Source organism: Onychomys torridus, chromosome 23 (genome assembly GCF_903995425.1).
Source record: "Onychomys torridus chromosome 23, mOncTor1.1, whole genome shotgun sequence".
NCBI classification, from domain to species: Eukaryota; Metazoa; Chordata; class Mammalia; order Rodentia; family Cricetidae; genus Onychomys; species Onychomys torridus.
The window spans coordinates 51,121,484-51,140,644 of NC_050465.1; the positions used below are offsets into that span (position 1 = coordinate 51,121,484).

Here is a 19,161-nt window from a genome sequence, read left to right on the forward strand (position 1 = left end):
GAAGAGTTGGGGGAGAGAAAACCATAATCTGAATATTTTGTATGACAAGAGTCTATCTTCAATTTTATATACAGTGAAAGCATGTGATCAGTTGAGAACTGAAAAGGTAAAAGTAGCATGGGCCCTCTTAGGATACCTAATTCCCTGTAGCGCCTTTGAATGTGAGATTTCATTTTCAGATTCCCCACTACTATGCTAACGCCCTCCTGAGAAATGTGGCCAAGGTAAATTAAAACACCGGGACTGATGGATACCAGGAAGCTCAGTCCTTCCACTGGAGGCCAATTTAAAGAAATTGTTTATTAGTCCCACATTGTTCTTTCTCTAATCCTTCTCAGGAAGCCCCTGTGGTGGCCAGAGCAGCTCTGTTCCTGGAATGTGCCCGTTTTGTTCACCGGTGCAACCGGGGCAACTGGCCAGAGTGGATGAAAGGGCACCATGTGAACATCACCAAGAAAGGCCTTTCCCGGGGCAGGTCTCCCATCGTGGGCAACAAGCGGAACCAGAAGCTGCAGTGGAATGCTGCCAAGCTCTTCTACCAGTGGGGAGATGTGAGCCTTTGTCTTTCTTCCGTAAAACCTCGGGCTCGGGAGTGAAATGGGGTTTCTCCTAGGGAATTTGTTTATTGTCTGTTATATTCCAGGTACCGAATGGACGCTTCGGGGGGAAAGTAATCATTTAATCACCTCCAACAAATTTATAAGGCTGAATATTACTACTTGGTTTTATAGTTGAGGACACTGAGGTTTATACGGGGCCAAGTCACATGGCAGGTTGCATATGGTTGAAATAATCAGTATTTCATCCCCCATGTTGGATTCCAAAGCCTTGGTTTCAATTACTGAATTCAAGAATCATCTTTGTGATCAAATCATTGCAATCATTATAAAAATATTTAGATCCTGGAAGCATAATTTCTTTTCTTTTTAAAGTTTTAATGTTTTTAGTCTTTGGCAATTTTTTTTCCATATTGGATGATTTCCCCTTTTTTTTAAATTTTGGTTTTTTATGCAGGTATTTGTGTTTTAATTTTATATATCAGCCATGGGTTCCCCTGTCCTCCCCCCTCCTGCCCCTACCCCCATCTTCACCCCAGTCCCTCCCCCCCATTCCCATCTCCTCCAGGGCAAAGACTCCCCTGGGGATTCAGCTCAACCTGGTAGATTCAGTACAAGCAAGTCAGACCTTTATGTATGAATATACTGACTTTACACATTTTCACCTCCTACCAATTATCATCTCAGCCCCCCTTTCCCTTGCAACCCTTCCCCCCAAGAAGCCCCTGCTATTTTGATTATTTTTCTTCACTTGCTGAGTTTAATTGTGGGTACTTTGTGTTTGTGAGTATGAGGGATGCTATTTATCAGAACATGCACTATTAACCCTGACTACACCACTGAAGAAATGGTATCCTTCCTAGCACCTATTTACCACCCATAGTCCCTCCCCCTTTAATTTCATAGTAGATTTTTTTCTTTCCCTAATATGCCATCTATGAATATAGGCATATGTATGAATAAGTGAATAACTAAGAAATGAACAACTCTGCTTTAAGAATCCTAATAAAATGGACCCTTATGGTGCCAATTTCCTCACTCTAAGAAAGGAGAAAGTGAAGAATTAAAACAAATTCAAGAAGACTACGGGGTTTTTTTTCTGCTAATTTTAAGCAGAAAGAACCACAAATGCATATAATGGGTTCAGTATCCCTATATTACTAGTATAAATTCCCTCAGTGGCTCCAAATTCAAGAATTATCTTTGTGATCAAATTATTGCTACCATTATAAAATATTTATATCCTGGAAGTATAATTTTTCTTTTTAAAATTTTAATGTTTTTATTCCTTATCAATGTTATGTATGTGTGTATATAGTGGTGGTATGCATTTTCACCTCCTGTCCATTATCATCTCTCAACCCCTTCTTGCCCCTGAAACTTATCAACTAATGTCACTAATTCAAGATTTTTCTCCGTCTGGTCTTTCTTCATCTCTCTTACATAATAAATCAGAAGGCACGCAGTGTACCAAGATTGTGTGCTCTCTGTCCATAAACATGAACACATGAATCTCTCTCTCTTTTCTTGCATTTTCTTTGAATTGACTTATATAACCGACTTATGGTAAAAAAAAAAATATGTGAGCTGTGTTTCACAAACATCAGACAGTACTCTTTATTAATGCTAACCTTCATGATCTGTGCTTGGCATTGCCTTTTCCAAGCTTCTGTTGCACAGTTTATATGAGAGAAACCTTCTTCCTATGTGGCATCCAGTCTTTAGAAATCAGTGAGTCAAGTTGCATAACTCCATTATATTTTCCCTACATTCTGTTATGCTTAATTTAATACTAAATGCAAGATTTTGCACAAGTCAAGCAGTATAGGCAAAATGTATATCATGAGACGCAAAGATACACCAGAGCCACAGGAGCAAAAGGAAGGAAAATCCATTATTGAATGCCTGCCACCATGTGCCTGGCATAACGTCAGCATTCATAATTATAAGATGAAGCTTCGCTAGACAGGAAACCGAATATAACCGAGCCTGAGTTCTAAACTTCTTTTCCCACTGAAACCTTGACTTCGTGCTTATTGTATAAATTCCTTGTGTCCCCATAGACTCACTGTGGAATAATTTCATAAGTCCTTTTTACTAGATTTAAAATTAACTAGAGCTGGAATGATAGTGCAGTTAGTGAAGTATTTACCAGTGAGGACTTAAGTTCAATCTCCAAAACTCACACAAGAAGAAAACCAAGCATAAGCACACTTGAATTCCCAGTGCTGGGAGGCAAGGCAGGTGGATCCCAGAGATTAGCCACCAGCCTAGTTTAACCAGTGAGCTCCAGGCCAGTGAGAGACTCTGTCTCACAAAAACAAAAGTTGGTACTGCCTGTGGAATGATGCTGGAGTTTGACCTCTGGTCTCCATGTGTACATGCACATGTGTGTGTTCACCACCACACACATGATAGATAGATAGATAGATAGATAGATAGATAGATAGATAGATAGATGGATGATGGGTGGGTGGGTGGGTGGGTGGGTGGGTGGGTGGATGGATGATGGATGGATGGATGGATGGATGGATGGATGGATAGATAGATAGATAGATAGATAGATAGATGATAGATGCTATTATACTTGATGTAGATTAATTTTATCAGAGATTATGATAAATACATGCAAATTATTGAACTTGATGACACATGAATAGCTGACATCAGATTTTTGTGTTAATTGTTCATTCTACCTGGTTACAGCAGTTTGTACCCCAGAGGTTAGTTTTTGGGTTTTTGTTTTGTTTTGTTTTGTTTTGTTTTGTTTTGTTTGAGACAGGGTTTCTCTGTGTAGTTTTGGTGCCTTTCCTGGAACTCACTCTGTAGCCCAGGCTGGCCTTGAACCCACAAAGATCCGCCTGCTTCTGCCTCCCGAGTGCTGGGATTAAAGGTGTGCGCCACCGCCGCCCAGCCTAGTTTTTGCTATCAATGTTTTAGAGAAGGTAAGTATATTCATGACCTAGCCTGAACTCTCTTGCCTATAAACTAAAATCTTAATTAATAAATGGTAGTCCTTCAGTATTGTCTCTCTTAAAGTGAAGATAAAAATCATATAAATGTTGAAGTAAAAAATTTAAGCTTCCCTCAGTGTTGCTTATTTGAAAACTGTTTTTGCTCCTCCCATTCCCTGATCATACTCTAATCCTGTCTGACTCTTATCACCTTGTCCCAGTATGTCCCCCAATGTTCAAGATAATGGCATTAATTGCTACTCTGTCACCTTGCTGGTATTTTAGTTTTTCTTTTAAAGATATTCACTGGCCAATACGACAGACCTCCTATAAGATCTCTTTTCCAGGTGATAGAAATATCACCCTAAATTTGTTTGGTGAACAACTATGCTAAAAGAAAATCTTAAAGGCACATGTCATATTGAACAAAACAAGATTGGTGAAGAAAACTGGGGTGGGATTGGAGCTAGAGAGCAGGGATGGCAGCTGCCTCAAAACTCAGTCTTCAAAGACAATGCCTTTGAAATATTCTGTAAAACATGTTTACAGGATGGTTGTGACACTGCAGTACAATATTAAAGGCAGAAATGCAAACATGAGCTTCTAGGGAAGGTAGGGCAGGTCATTGGAGTGGGACTGGTGCTATTGTCTTCCTCCCAATTCATGAACTCCTCCCTGAGACTCAACACCTAATCCAGGTATGAGTTCATCCTAATTGGCCTCTTCTCTGGGTAGAATAAAGCTATAACCCAAGCATTCTCACTAAACATGCTTGCAAATCCCTATCTCTTTCATATTTAGTGTTCTTGTTATTAAAATATTGAGCGCTATTTCCCAGTTATCTGGTCTCATAATCCTGCTGAAATCAGAGTGATTGTTTTTCTGTGAGACTATATTTATTATTATCAAAGCAAAATCATCACATTGGAAATGTGTATTACCACATGACAGTGAACAGGATAAAGGTTTTTCTTATTCCAACACCCTTTATTTTCTATCCCAACTATATTAAAACCACTCAGCCCCCTGCTGGTTGAAAGGTTTTCCATTTTCAAAAGCCCAAGTACTTTTGGACAGTCTTGCTCTCTAGTGAAATGGAGATGTAAAGTGTTTGTTTTCAGCATTTTAACTCTTTGGAGGGGTAGAGTGTTTAATTTCTATATTTCTCCCAGGCAAAAAGACAATCAGCTATAAATAACCAACATTACTGTAACTTTATTTGAAGAGATTTTACTAGGTGGACCCTCTTCTGATAATAACGTTAAAGAGGACATAAGAATGCATTTGGAGACTTCTTCCAAGAATTCATAAATTATAAAGACATTCACCAGATGTGCATAGTGTCTCTCTCTCTCTGAGAAAGGTGCCTCCAGGCATTGTTTCGATAGAGTGAAAAGGGGCTATCCTATAATACCAATTCCATTTGAGTCTTTAATGTGATTAATAATCAATTGTATGATAAATTTATATGTTTTGTGGAACATGCCAAGTTGATCCACCTCTTTTTGCTTTCCTGTGTTTAGGAGACAGATGGGAAGAATGTGTGAGGCCTGAACTGATCTGTTATTTCACCCATTAATCTGCAAAACAGAGATGTATCACTGGTAGTTTTGGAAGCATGAAACAGAAGCAGACTGATTTAATAAGAATATCTATTTAGCTTAGTTAAATGTAGTGAGATTAATAATTTGCCACTAACAGGTAAAATTGCATTTAACTTCAGCAATGTGTGGGCCACCATTTTAAAATCTTCAAATGATGGATCTTATTCTACAATTAAATTGATGTTGTTCCAACTCTAATATTTCTTCATGCTTTATTAACTTGATATAATTAAAATATGATGGATTTATTTTCATTTTATTTTAATTGAGACAGTCTACAACAGAAATATATTCTATCAGAGAGCTCACAGAGCTGCCCTACATATCACTCTTCTCCCAAAATACAAAAATCTCCCATGCAAGTGAGTGTCAAGCTCACTGCTACACAGCTGTTAGAATTTGGACACCTCCTCCCTCTTATGTCCATATGTGTGTGCATCAGAACCTTTGTGAAATTAAGGGTGACTCCCTTGCCTAAATTAGATGAAATTTGGGGGGGGGGGTCTTAGAAAAAAAGCAATGAGATTTGAGGTCATTAAGACAGCTAATTAAACCAGTTTTCAGTTTTTAGTTTTATTCTCTATGTAAATCAATTTTAAAGAACTTTTTAGTAACAACACTCACCATTTCTAGTCCTCTGGTGGTGAAATACACACACACACACACACACACACACACATACACACATATATGGTACACATACATACATATGCAAACATACACACACACATGCATACATACATACACACATATATCATACACATACATATGCAAACACACACACACACACACACACACACACACACACACACACACACACACAGTTGTTGTTCCTAAAAGTTCTAGCAGTTTTAGAGTCTCTCAGTTGATGTGGATTTGGAAATAAAAGTACATTTTCAAAAAAAAAAAAAACTTGCTAGTTACTTTATGATACAGAAATATTTGACCCCGTTTAAACCCTCTACCTCATTTGAGGAGTGTCCCCCCTCCCTGACCTCACCTCTTTCCTCTCCATATAGTCGTCACCTAAGATCTCTTACAATTTCTTCCCGCGTGTGGTTTTCCTCAGGGTAACTCAGTTCCCATGTGTCCAGTACTTGAGGTGTGGTGACAGCCGAGGACTCTGTCCAGAGCACTTTTTAGGTCCCAGGCTTGCGTTGCCAACTTCATCTGGGAGGTATTTCCTCTACATCCCCAAACTTAGTTCGATCAAAATAAAACCCTTCTTCCTAAACACACACCCATGTGCAGCCAGGTCTGAGCTTTCAGCCCATGTCAGCGGTGCCACCAGCGTCTGAGACGCCTCCCCGAAGCACATTCCAGTCTCTCTCTCTCTCTTCTAACCAGAGTCTCATAGGTCAGACTTTCATTACCTCAAACCTAGATGATTTTCTTCAGTTTGTCTCATCCTCCAACCACACCATATCATCCGCCTTGCACTCTGCTGGTGAGGTCACCTCCACAGGACACAATCTATCCAAAACCGAGTGTTCTCACTGGTCTCCCCACCTCCAGCCTGTCCTCTCTGATTCATTCTATAAATGCCAGCTGCTTGGTTAGGAGAAAATGGTTTTACTGCCCACCCTCTTTCCTTAAGTTACACCCAAATTTCTCAGGTTGGTGTCATTGTCTAACCTTTGCTTAAATCATTACTAAGATTAGGGGTGATGAAGTTAAATTAGCTCATACACACAAAGCCTACTTATCTCGAGCCTTCATACTATACATTTATTTTATAAATTAATATATAACATATATTAAGTTATATATTGTATTTTAACATGTAATGTTAATTATATAATTACATAGGATATATATAATTAATAATATATAAAATTATAAGTTTATATAAGCAGTAGACTTCCATATATTTTAAAGCCAAGCTTCATGACTTTTCACTTCCTTCCTGAGTAGGCAGCACAATAACCCTCAAGTGGCTCTTTAGGCCACCCAGTCCTAAGAGACCTTTCCTGCCTTCCTGCACATTTTTCCTCATTAAAAAAAAAATAGTTCTTAAATAATTTCCTGATGAATCCCTGAATGCCTGGCATCTATTTTAGACCCTTCATATGAACATCTATTCTCTCCATTTCCATCATTCAACACATCAGCCTCTCTAGGACTACAGCAATGAGATACCTCGCTTTGGGAACAGAGTTGGTGTATCATTTCAACACGTTCTCACCTCCCCAATAGACTCAGAGTGTAGTAAATACAAGGGCAAGATGCGACATGTTCAGATTCTGTCCACAGCTTAGACTCTTCACCTCTGTAACCTCCCTGACTATCAGTGATCTTCCTGTAAGTGCATTCATAATTCATCAGGGCACATAGAAAAAAGGACACCAGTTCACTTTAACAGCTCATATAGGTTCATGTTTCATTTAACGCCTTACAGATTACCTCACTTTATAAGTATTTCATGAATGGAGGTAGAAAGGAATTACATCTCCTTAAGGCATTCCTCCAGTCTTAGATGAGACTAATCTGAAATTATTATTTAGATATTAGTGTTATCTTAGGCAAGTTCAGGGTTTGATTTTTTTATAAACTATAGGTTTAATTTAAATTATTTCATTACAATATCCCAGAAGGATCAATATTTTTTAAAAAATTATCCTCTTTGAGTTTTTCCATTTAGCTGGCTAACTCAACTCCAAACTCATCATGCCTCATCTTCAGTACAAAGTCTTCTATGGTCTTGTTTCATTTGTTTAAAACTTCTGGAGTTCACAAGTAAAATGTGGGGGGCGGGGGTTGCGATAGCTTTTGTTGGTACTTGCTTGTCAGGACTTTTGTTTCTTGGTTTTTGAATTTTGTCACTTAATTCCAGGTCTCGTGAAGACCTTTTTATTTCCAGAAGTTTAACATATTCAAAACAATTGTGCTTTTATTGGAAGCACTCTGGAAGCACTTGGCACATCCGTTCATGGGTCCAGGTTGGTTTCCAGCAGCGAGTCTAATTCTTTGCGTGTCTAAGACTGTGTAACTTTGCTAAACATTCCCTAAGTATGATACAGGAAGAAGAGAGCGAGCTGGGGTTTGTTTTGGTTAATGCACAGAGCACAAGACTGTCGGTACCCAGTCAGTGGTCATTTTAGCCTCATCCTTGAGACTCCTCCCTAAGGCTGTGGCCTTTCATTGTTGCATACTCTACATAGTTCGGATACAAAAGGAACTGGATAGAGATTTTGTCCTCACCTCTTATAGAAAATTCCTCTCGATAAATTGTGGAGCCATGTGTCATGATTCAGAAGAACAGATAACAAGAGTCGGAATCTGTGTAGGCCAAGTTAACAGCCACTATAGTCAGTGTGCCAGGTTATTAAAAAGTCCTAGTTCTAATGTGGTTTTCAGAAGCTCTACCAGAAGAGCAGTTAACATTTCTTGCTAACTTACAGACTATCATGGCAGGGGGAAAGCTCCCAAAACACCAATAAGTGCATGCATAATGGTATTATAAATAAAATCACAGGAATAGAATTCTTGCCAACTTCCAAACTCATTAGCATGGCACTGACATTCTTGTAAGATAGCATACATAATCAGAAGCCTCAAAGGAGTGAAGCTTTCTTGTTTCTTCACTGCCCTAAAACCCTCTTGTTAAAAATAACTACATGCAGGATGGGGAAATCGCTCAGTGTGTGAGTGCTTGCTTTGCAAGCACAGGGACCTGAGTTTAAATCCTCAGTATCCACATAAAAGGTCCAGTGTGGCCACCCCTACCTATGTGGGAGAGATAACATAAGTCTTGCTAGGACTTGCTCAACACCAGCCTAGCTCAAGATTCACGGAGAAAGCCTGTCTTAAAGGAATAAGGTTAAGAATCATAGAACAAAACACCCAATATCTTCCTCTGGACTACACATTGACACAAATGCACATTTCTGCATACTTACTATGCATTAATACACACACACACACACACACACACACACACACACACACACACACACACACACGGACAGGGAGAGAGAACACTGCTTGCTTGCTTCCTTACATCAGACCTACAAAGCGAATGAACGTTGAATAAAGATGGACATTTGGTTCTTAAAATGTTTGTATTCACATACAAAAGTATCCATTCCATTTTTTCCCCCAAATCTTTAGATCAAATGACTCTGGACACACTATTCCTTCCTTCTCTAGATTCCTATTGTCCAAGATGGTGGTGACCACACATGGAATATTGAAAAGAGTTGTGTGGGAAGTCAACCCCATCCTTGGGCTGATTGTGTGATGTTTTAGAGTCCGTCATCCTTTTTGCTGTTTCATTCTTTCCTTTTCCTCCGGTAGGCAATTGGCATCAGATTGAATGAGCTGTGCCATGGAGAGAGTGAGAGCCCTGCCAGCTTGCTCGGCCTTATTTATGATGAGGAGACCAAGAGAAGACTGCGAAAGGAGGATGAGGAGGAAGACTTTTTAGATGACAGTAAGGAGACTCCCTTTACTACAAGACCCCCTGCTCGTAAGAAATTCTGCTTTAGGAGCAGTGAATACTTCCTTCCTCTTTCATACTCTCCTCCTTCCTACATCTCTCATAAACCATTCCCCTTCTTCCCGTGTGGGTGTAAAACATGTTCATAAAGAGAGAGAGAGAGAGAGAGAGAGAGAGAGAGAGAGAGAGAGCACAAAAGTCAGGAAGAGCAGGTAGATGGGGTGGAGCATTGTTGACAATGTGGAAGAGACAAGAGACATTTCCTTTTAGCCTCTGCTTCTTGCTGTTACCCACACATTCCTACTAAGCCTCTGAGAGAGAAAACAGTTGTGAAAAACATTGCTTGCCCTGAAGAGTTTTCTTTTCTTTAACTTTTTTTTTTTTCAGGTTTTATGTTGTTACTGCTTTGGGAAAGAAAAACATCATTACAAAATAGAATTGAACAAGAAATGCTTTCCAGGGGCTGGGGAGATGGTTCAGTAGGTAAACTGCTTGGTGCACAAGGAGGAGGACTTGAATTTAGATGCTCAAAAAAGCCAGACACAGTTGTGGGGGCCTGTAACCTTAGCACTGCGGAGACAGAGACAGGGAAGTCCATAGAACTCATTGGCCAGTCAGTGTGACCAGTCAGTCTAGCTAAATGGATGATCTGATTCACAGAAAGAGCCAATCTGAGAACAGAATTTTACAGGTGGAAAGCTTTTAGAGGAAGACACTTGTCCTTGGGCCAATCTGGGGTCTCCACATACATGCACATACGTGTATGTCCACATCCACATGTGCACATACCTATACTAGCAAGTATATGCACCACACCACACATACAAGAAATGCATTCCAAAGAACTAAAGTGTTGAACTCTTTTTTTCAGAGCATATTGCAGATTAATAAGAAAGTCAAAGTTTGCTTAAACTGTGGCCATGCAGTGCTGTATCTATTAGAGTTGTCGTGGAATTAGGGACAAGAACACTCCTGCCAGATCCTTGACAGCATCGTTTTGTACATACATGTGCTCTGTACCATACAAGCCTGAGTGGAGTATATTGAGAGATACTTTGTTGAGTGTAAATTCCAGCTTGGCCTATAGAATCAGAATCTTTCCACAAGGGAAGTAGCAATATCTTCCATTTAACCTGTCCTCTTCTTTTGCAGTTCAGGTTCTCTGGTTATATTTTCAGGGTCATTCCTGTTCAATTCATACCAAAATCTGTCGCACCCTTGTGCCATCACATATAAAATAATGGCTAGATGGTAACATTGGAAAAGATTAAACTTCATTCAAGGGAAACTGTGTTCCTTCCTCTTTTGCACTAAGAACTTTGTATTTTTCCCACTATTTGGCTCCCTTTTCATACCTTATAAAGTCAAAGCAAAAACTCTTGACATCTCTGTTGATAAAATATGAATTTCTTCATAGGTGTGTCTGCCCAATGATAAAAGTTGATCTGAAGATGACCTGGCCTATTTTTGAATAACTTGGGGTGTTTAATTTCACTCATAGGTTAAACTAAACTTAGGGAAGGCTTGCCATAAATGCCAGTCAGCCAGAAGCATCCTTAGAAGCCACTCAGAGGCCTTTCAGAATGGAGGGAGCTGAAATGATGTTAAACGAGTACCATCTACACTAAACCACAAAACCTCCATTAATTCATAGGTGATGGCTGGCACAGCAATGTTTTGTTTGAGTCATGTAGAGCTCCATCTTTTCTCATGGTGACAGAATATTTCAGGTAATAATTAGGAGAGAGACTAGACCATAGCCAAGTTCACTGCCTCCAGAAGTTTCTGGATGGTAACCTTATGAGTAAAAAGACAGATCCAGAGGTTGACAGAGTGTCTAGTGTTCAATTATTTCTATTATTTACCTTTTTCCAGACATGTTCTTCCTATGTAGCTCAAGGGTGGTCTTAATCTTCAAATTCTCCTGCCTCAAACAGCTGAGTAGCTGTATTACAGGCCTCTACTACCATGTCTAGTTTCGATAAAGTTGTTCTTTAAATTTTGGACATCTAGGTAACTTTCAGAGTCCTGTATCCTCTGTGGAGTATAAGACTGATATGTGTGATTCTCCACTGATTATGAGGTTGTTATGTGATTTAGCTAATCTTGCACTCCAAAGCTAAATATAACATAAGCACGTGTGCCTTGGTGGAAATTCCTCACAAGCTTGTCTCTTCCATTCTTAATGAGAGACAGATTTTCTAGCCATGTTTTAACTCTGAAAACAAAAATGGTTCTTAGGAGGAAAACAGGCCAGGTACCCTCAGAAGACCAACTTTACCTTCTGTGTAAAAAAAAAAAATCATGTATACTAGTCAGTTAATAAATCTCATTATGCCAAGGAGACAGTTTAGAGGGTTTTTTTTTAATTATTAATATATTATGGTATTGTGAAAGCTTGATGACTTGATTCATTCAACTGATAACTACTTTCTTTCTTTTGTAAGAAGCAGAATACTACATGGCCTTGTTCTTTACTGAAGATGAAAATAGGATATGTCTTCATGGTTTATGTTAATACAAGTCTCACAACTGATCCCGACAGTTTTTAAGTCCTGTTATCCCCTTGGCCATTAGCTGTCATCAGACCAAAATCAATTAGTTTGTCCATGGAGGAGTGGGTGTCTGACAAAGTAAAAGGCCAGTATTCTTCAGAAAGAGACTGCCGGTCACTTCTGGCACAGCTGGGTCTTAACTTTGACAGAACAGCTTTATTAAAATATGTAGTATAAACTGGGAGTGGTGGCATACGCCTTTAATCCCAGCACTTGGGAGGCAGAAGCAGGAGGATCTCTGTGAGTTTGAGGCCAGCCTGGCGTACACAGTGAATGAGATCCAGAGCAGCCAGAGCTATGTAGAGAGACCCTGTCACAAACAAACAAAGGAATGTAGTATGAGTGACCAGGTGACACATTTTCTTGTATCTGTGCTGCATAAACACTGATTGAACTAGAGCTAAAAGAGCTCTAGTTCACAGCTCTCAGAAGACAAACATCCCCCAAACAAACATCCCTTCCTGAAATGAGCTAAAATGATTTTAGGGCTCCAAATCTAGCTGGTTCTCATACATGCCATCAAGATCCGATTGAATACAAGATGACTTCCAATATCTGTTTTCACCAAACAGTCTTCTGGTGGCATTGGAGCTGTGTTGTATTACTCTATAGTACTTTGAACAGAAGCACTGACTTCTGCTCGTCTGATACATTAATACTGAAACACCTGTACACAACTACAGAGTGGAAGAAGAGAGGTAGGTGGGCATGCCCAAGCCATGCTAACAGGAGTAGGTAAATTGAGGTTTGTGCAGGAAGTATTCTCATGAGCAGATTGATATTACATGGGTGTAGCTAGGTCCATCACACCATGACCCTCTATTTGTTGTTGGTTTGTCTTCTCAAGAATAATTCTTTCTTTCTTTAGGTACTGTGAACCCCTCCAAATGTGGCTGTCCCTTTGCCTTGAAGATGGCAGCATGCCAACTTCTCCTGGAGATAACCACCTTCCTGAGAGAGACTTTTTCTTGCCTGCCTAGACCTCGAACTGAGCCTCTAGTGGTATGTTAAAACATTGTGTGTCAGTAGCCAGGCTACTTGGAGAAAATGACTCTAGCTGGGTTTCCAGTATTCCCAACACCTTTAAATGCTTGAAGATCAAGTGTGTTTTGTAATCTAACATTTTAATGAAAGGCTATTCATACATTAAAAAGACAATCTATTTTGTCTGTTATAATAATAACTCCAAGGTTGACTTAGAAATCACTGAAGACAGTGCACTCAGGTACAGCGTTTGACTGATGATCACCTGTAGCAAGACTTCTAATTGGTCTTATGGGGTAAGTGCTGAGAGATCAGAGAAGTAAAGGAGCAAGCCACTAGAGAGACTTCTCGCCTCTACCAAATCTTCAGACTGAAAAGGGTGAGCTCCTGTCTCCACCCACCTTATATTCCCCTCTCTGCCTAGCCTTGTTACTTCCTGTCTCCACCTCCCTAGTGCTGGGATTAAAGGTGTGAGCCTCCCAAGTACTGGAATCAAAGGCCTGAGAGTCCAAGTTCTGGGATTAAAGGTATGAGCCTCCGCTGCCTGGCTCTGTTTCTCTTTGAGACTGAATCAATCCTATGTAGCCCAGGTTGGCCTTGAACTCCTGGTCTTCCTGCTTCCTCCTCCCAAGTGCTGGGATTAAAGGTGTGTGCCACCACTGCCTGGCTTCTAGGGTTAACTAGTGGCTAGCTCCTCACTCTGATCTCCAGGCAAGCTTTATTTGTTAGAGCACAAACAAAACACTACCACAATCACCACTAATTTTGATGGAAATATCTAGAAACCTATATTCTTTTACCCTACAAACAATGAGGAACTTTATGGTCAACATTATTCAGAAATCATTAGCTGATATTCTTTTGTACTAACTGTTTCTAGATTCATATAGAAGTGTGTTTGCTTCCAAAGAGTTTTCTGACTTACAGTATGGTCTAAATGACTTAGGTGTTTAGTTTCCAAACATTTCCAATCATGTAGTTATTTTCATACAATTTCTTGTGGATTATGGATAGACAGAAAGTATGATACTGTATACACACACATACACACACACACACACACAGAATACACATATAGGCACATAAAAATTCAGTCATGTGCCAGGTACTATTTATTTTACTATAGATATAAATACTATGCAGGGCCCATACATCTTCAGAATGTGTGGTAACAGTGAACACCTTGGGCTTCTGAGTCCCTCATGGAAACCAACAGCGCGTTCATCACAGTCAGCCTTCAGCTTTACCTGAGGAGCCAGACAAAACCTTCTCTTTTATAAAAGGCTTGTTCCACAAACTGTCACATCAACTTCCATTTAAGGGTATTTTAGAACCCATCTCTCCTGCTGTTAAAACCAGACAGCATGAATAAATTAGTACCCCAATTCTGGGGTGCTGCCAGAGATTGGATAAAGGAATCAGTGTTCTGCTACCAGGGGCACACAGTCTCTAGCTTTAGTTTTTCAATGTTCTAGAAAACTCATTTCCTCACATCCTGAAACCAAAAAAAAAAAAAAAAAAAAAAAAAGATATTTTCAAATTAAAGACATTTATGAATAAAATGCTTGTTTTCAAGAGAAAAGAACCCTCATTTGAACTATGAAACTGGATCGTATGACTATTGGAAGAGGAAATTCCAGCACTGCCCTCTGTGACATCATGTTGACTTGGCCTTTACTTTTCTGAACTACCATTTTCATCTTGCTGTTGAGAATACTCTATAAAGTCAAATCAAGATGCTTAGTTTAAAGTCAAAACAAAGCATCAGACCTGTTGACTTCTGCCAATATCGTGCCTTTTAGCCTCCTGAGTAATACAATCTTTGGAAAAGCACTGAGTACATCTGATTTCATGTTTTCAGATTAGCCACAATTTTGATAAAAATATGTAAGGTTCTTGGTTTCACTCCATCATTTTTGTTCTTCCTTTTAACTCCTAAATCTCTACCTCAGTGACTCTTGTTAGTGAGGAAATTCTGTTTCATGTAGCCTATATAATGAGGACAAACTTAATCACATTCCCTTGAAGATGAGTGCTGGATGGACTGAGACCTGTCAGTGAAAAATGACAGGTTGTCTGTTTCCTAAATCAATTGGGTCTTTCTAGCCTGAGTACATGGCACTGTAAGGACAGTGGACCACAGAAATCTCAGCATTCAGAGGATCACAAGCTAGGCTGCACAGCAAAGCTCTGTGATAAATAGAGACCGTATAACCAACGGAGTTATAGGGAGTGCAAGGAAAGGAACCTAAAAGTCTAAGACAAGAACAGCAACCTTCAGTCATTTAATAACAAGTGGATAGTGTGTCCTCTTCACCTTGACTAGGTTTCTGAGGACTTTTGTTCACTATAACAGCATTGTCACTGCTAAATGTAGGCTTGTGTATTTTTTTAATCCTTTCCTTTTTGAGATTATAACATATTTACATCATTACTCCCTTCCAAAGTTTCCCATAAAACCCTCTTTGCTCTTTCTCAGATTCATGGCTTCTTTTTAAATTATTGTCCTATAAATATACCTATACTTATATATTGATACATATATATTCCTAAATTCGTAAGTACAAGCTGCTCAGTCTGTAAATGTTGCCTGTGTGTATGTTTTCAGGATTGACTCTTTGGTGTTGGAAAACCCATTGGTGTACTCCTCCATAGAGAAGAACGTTTCTCCTCCTCTTCATATTCCTTAATTGCTTGTAGTTCTTTGTGTAAGGCTGATGCCTCCTGGGATTTCCCCCTCTTGTCCTTAGTTCTTTCTAGAAGAGAAACATTAATTCCCTCAATACAAAATCCTCCACAGAGGCTCTGACCTCACACAAGCATTTTCCTAAGCCTGAAATGATGTTCCCCACTCATGACTAAGCAACTTCAATCAAAGTTTACCATGAATTGGCACCTTCTCCCACTTCTACAAGCATACTTGTTTTCAACAGCGCAGGTGTGTTATCTTCCATTTCTTCAGGTCAAAAGTCCAAGACAGGCCTTCCTAAGCTAAAGTCAAGATAACTGGTATGGTTGACTTCCTTTCTGTGGTAGGAGAAAAAAAAATATGCCTCCTTGCTCTTTTCCTGCCTATTGTCTCCAAGTCTGATGATATCTAACTTCTGTACTAGGGGTTTATTATTTATGCTTGCCCATCTTACATCTTAGAATTCTGAATTTCTCAGAGAAAGGGTCACTTCTTACTTAGGCCATTTTATCTAACATATTCAAACTGAATGCATGATTATGCAACTAACATATAAATGCCAAAGACACCTCCAAGACATTGGACAAAGAGTTAGAGGTAAGGAAGCTAGTTCAATGTCCTGTGTTGTTGAAAGACAAAACACCTAAGAAGAAGCTAGCAGTTAGGGAACACTTGTTTTCCAAATCAAGAATTTTTTTTTCAAGACTACAATTTAAAATGAGCAATAAGGAAATTTTAAATGTAATCGAAAGTGATTCAGAATAAATAGAGGTTTGCCACAGCATCAATGCAGTAGACAGAGCAATGTGGCACCTACCAATCATTGCAGCACTTGGGAAACCTAGGCAGAGGCAAGAGGGCTATAAGACTAGTTTTCTGGCTTCAGAAAAAAAGAAAAAAAAAAAACAGGCAGTGTTTATCTCAGGACATCCCAACACAGATGTGCTCTTCTATGCCATTTTAGGACTTGGAAAGCTGTAGGCTACGTCTGGATCCTGAGTTGGACCGGCATAGATATGAGAGGAAGATCAGCTTTGCAGGAGTTCTGGATGAAAATGAAGACTCAAAAGATTCCCTCCACAGTAGCAGCCACACCCTCAAATCAGACACAGGTGCTGAGGAGAAGAAAGGTAGGGAAACGCAAGGGTTGCTTCATGTTTCTGGCTTTCTCACAGGAAATATTTGATCTGGGATCTAAAGTAGAAACCGCGTGTGCCCAAATTCTTGGCTCAACACAGTGTGACTCTGGGGACCCTTCGTGGCTGGTGAGGTAGAAAACACCACTAGTTACAGCCTGAACTTAGCAGCCAGATTGCCTTGGCTACAACACCTAGCTTAGCAATTCTCCTTCGCTCACGTTGAATGTGATGTTATCAGCCTTAAGATGACCTGTTATTTCATTGACCAATAAAAAAGGAAAACACCCAAATTCAGCTCTTTTGCTGCAATCCCTTATCACTTTACTTTGTTTTATTGACGGAGGACTTGGAGACAGTAAAGTATAGGCATATAGTCATTATGATTATTACATATAACTCCTGTGTAACTGAAAACAATATAGCTAAAATATGCTCGTTAAAGCTTTGCAATTCACAGTCCAAATTTCTTAATTACCTTTCAGTTCAGAGTTGTCAGTGTCCATGTTTTTCTATAGGATCATGTCTTCTGTAGCATCAGAATGTTAACGAATGTCACATCAGTTCAGAAGTAGATCAAAGATTAATACATATATAATGAGAGATAATAAATAAATAAATAAAAACAACACAAGATCGACTACTACAAAGTAGAGCTGCCTATGCTAGCTATGGAAACCAGTTAGGAATAGTATGAAGCTGGCATCCCTAGACTTCTTCTTCAAGACTATCCTGCCCCTTACTACCACTTGGCCTTGGTGCTGGGAGATACTCTGCATGTGTTGCTGCTGATGCTTACATGTCCACAGACAAAAACAGGAGCCTTTGCATTTCAGCTGCCACTTAACCCAATGAATCTTAAATTCAGTTTCACATATGTCAAAATGTGAAGATGAGCCTATAAGATGGGTGGTGTACGACCTTGCATACGTGAGTTGCCTTGAAAAACCACAATCCTCTTTTCTAGTTAGTCAAATGACCAGCTTCTGTGCTATGTCTTAGAGCTTTAATTAAGGCAATGCAAGTAAACATAGAACAAATACGTAGAGCAAATGGAAGATCGTGGTAAGTTACCATCACAATCCTTATCTTCCTACATTATGAGCAGCTAGGTCAGATATCAACACAGAAAACCCCAGCTAGGGCTGAGAAATGTCAGTTTTAAGTAAGTCATTTAAGGCTCCCCTAAAATGTCACCTTCATTATCCAAATTTTTTAGTTTTTAAATTCCAGTGCCCTTTAATGCTTTTTGAACAGAGTTTCACGTGTTAGAAAGATCTGTACATCTTTGTAGAAAGTTGCTTGTGTACACTGAAATGTTTTCCAGCATCCTGTAGGCAATGAATGAGTGCATATTTGATTACTTTAATCAATTAATGAGTGGCATAGCCCTATCTAGAGAAAACACAAAATATTTCAAGTCTTATAAGAAATGGGAGGTGCAATGGGGGAAAGTTTGAATATTTCAACATCAGAATGATGTTGCCACCTTTTAAATACAAATATCATTATATCATATCCTATTGATTTTTGATGGCTAGAGGCCATGTTCTAAGAATAATAAGTAGTCTTGAGCAATTTATAGACATGAAGAAGTATTAAGTCAATGTGATTCAAATATTTACTATATATGTAACCAATGAAAGTAACTTTTATGTTTAAACATATACCAACAATACTTATTTGGAGAGCAGTGTTTAGCTATTCAAAGTTATTATCAAAAATTATTATTTAAATTGAATAAAAATTCCAAGTACTCACCCAGTTAAGCTTAAATAATGTTAAATTCTGCATCATCTTAAAAAGTAAAATATTTGCTTAATTTTAAAACCATGTCAATTCATTATTATTTATATGGTTGTCTTTACTGTTCAAACTCTCTCATGCATAGTGATTTTTATCATACAATGTGCCTATATTAATATATAAATGTTGTCTTATAAGTAGACAACAGAAAGCTAAAACTATAAGTAAAATGAGAATATAACCATAAAATGTTCTTAATTAGTTAGTAAACGTCTCCCTAAAGTCTTGCAAATATTCTGTAAGCCAATTGACAAACCCATCAGCTATTTCAGCCAATACAAAAAAATATGACAATGGGACCCTGAAAATGATAATTACTATTTTTTTAAGAAAAAACTGTCATACTATCTGTTTTTATAAAAGCAAAGAAAGTCAGCTCCTGAAATAAACAACTTGAGAACAAGTAGAATAAAGAAAATGAACCTGAAATTTTCCTTT

The 19,161-nt window shown here is 38.9% G+C and overlaps 1 protein-coding gene across 1 annotated transcript in view; it reads left to right on the top strand.

Annotated features, from left to right (window-relative positions):
* The window catches only part of Unc80 (unc-80 homolog, NALCN channel complex subunit), a 183,769-nt gene that overhangs the window by 78,610 nt on the left and 85,998 nt on the right, over nucleotides 1–19,161 (top strand). Inside the window, 4 exon segments of the mRNA XM_036172708.1 lie at nucleotides 339–551; nucleotides 9,412–9,547; nucleotides 12,977–13,110; nucleotides 16,746–16,911. Of these exon segments, the coding sequence (XP_036028601.1) occupies nucleotides 339–551; nucleotides 9,412–9,547; nucleotides 12,977–13,110; nucleotides 16,746–16,911 (649 nt within the window).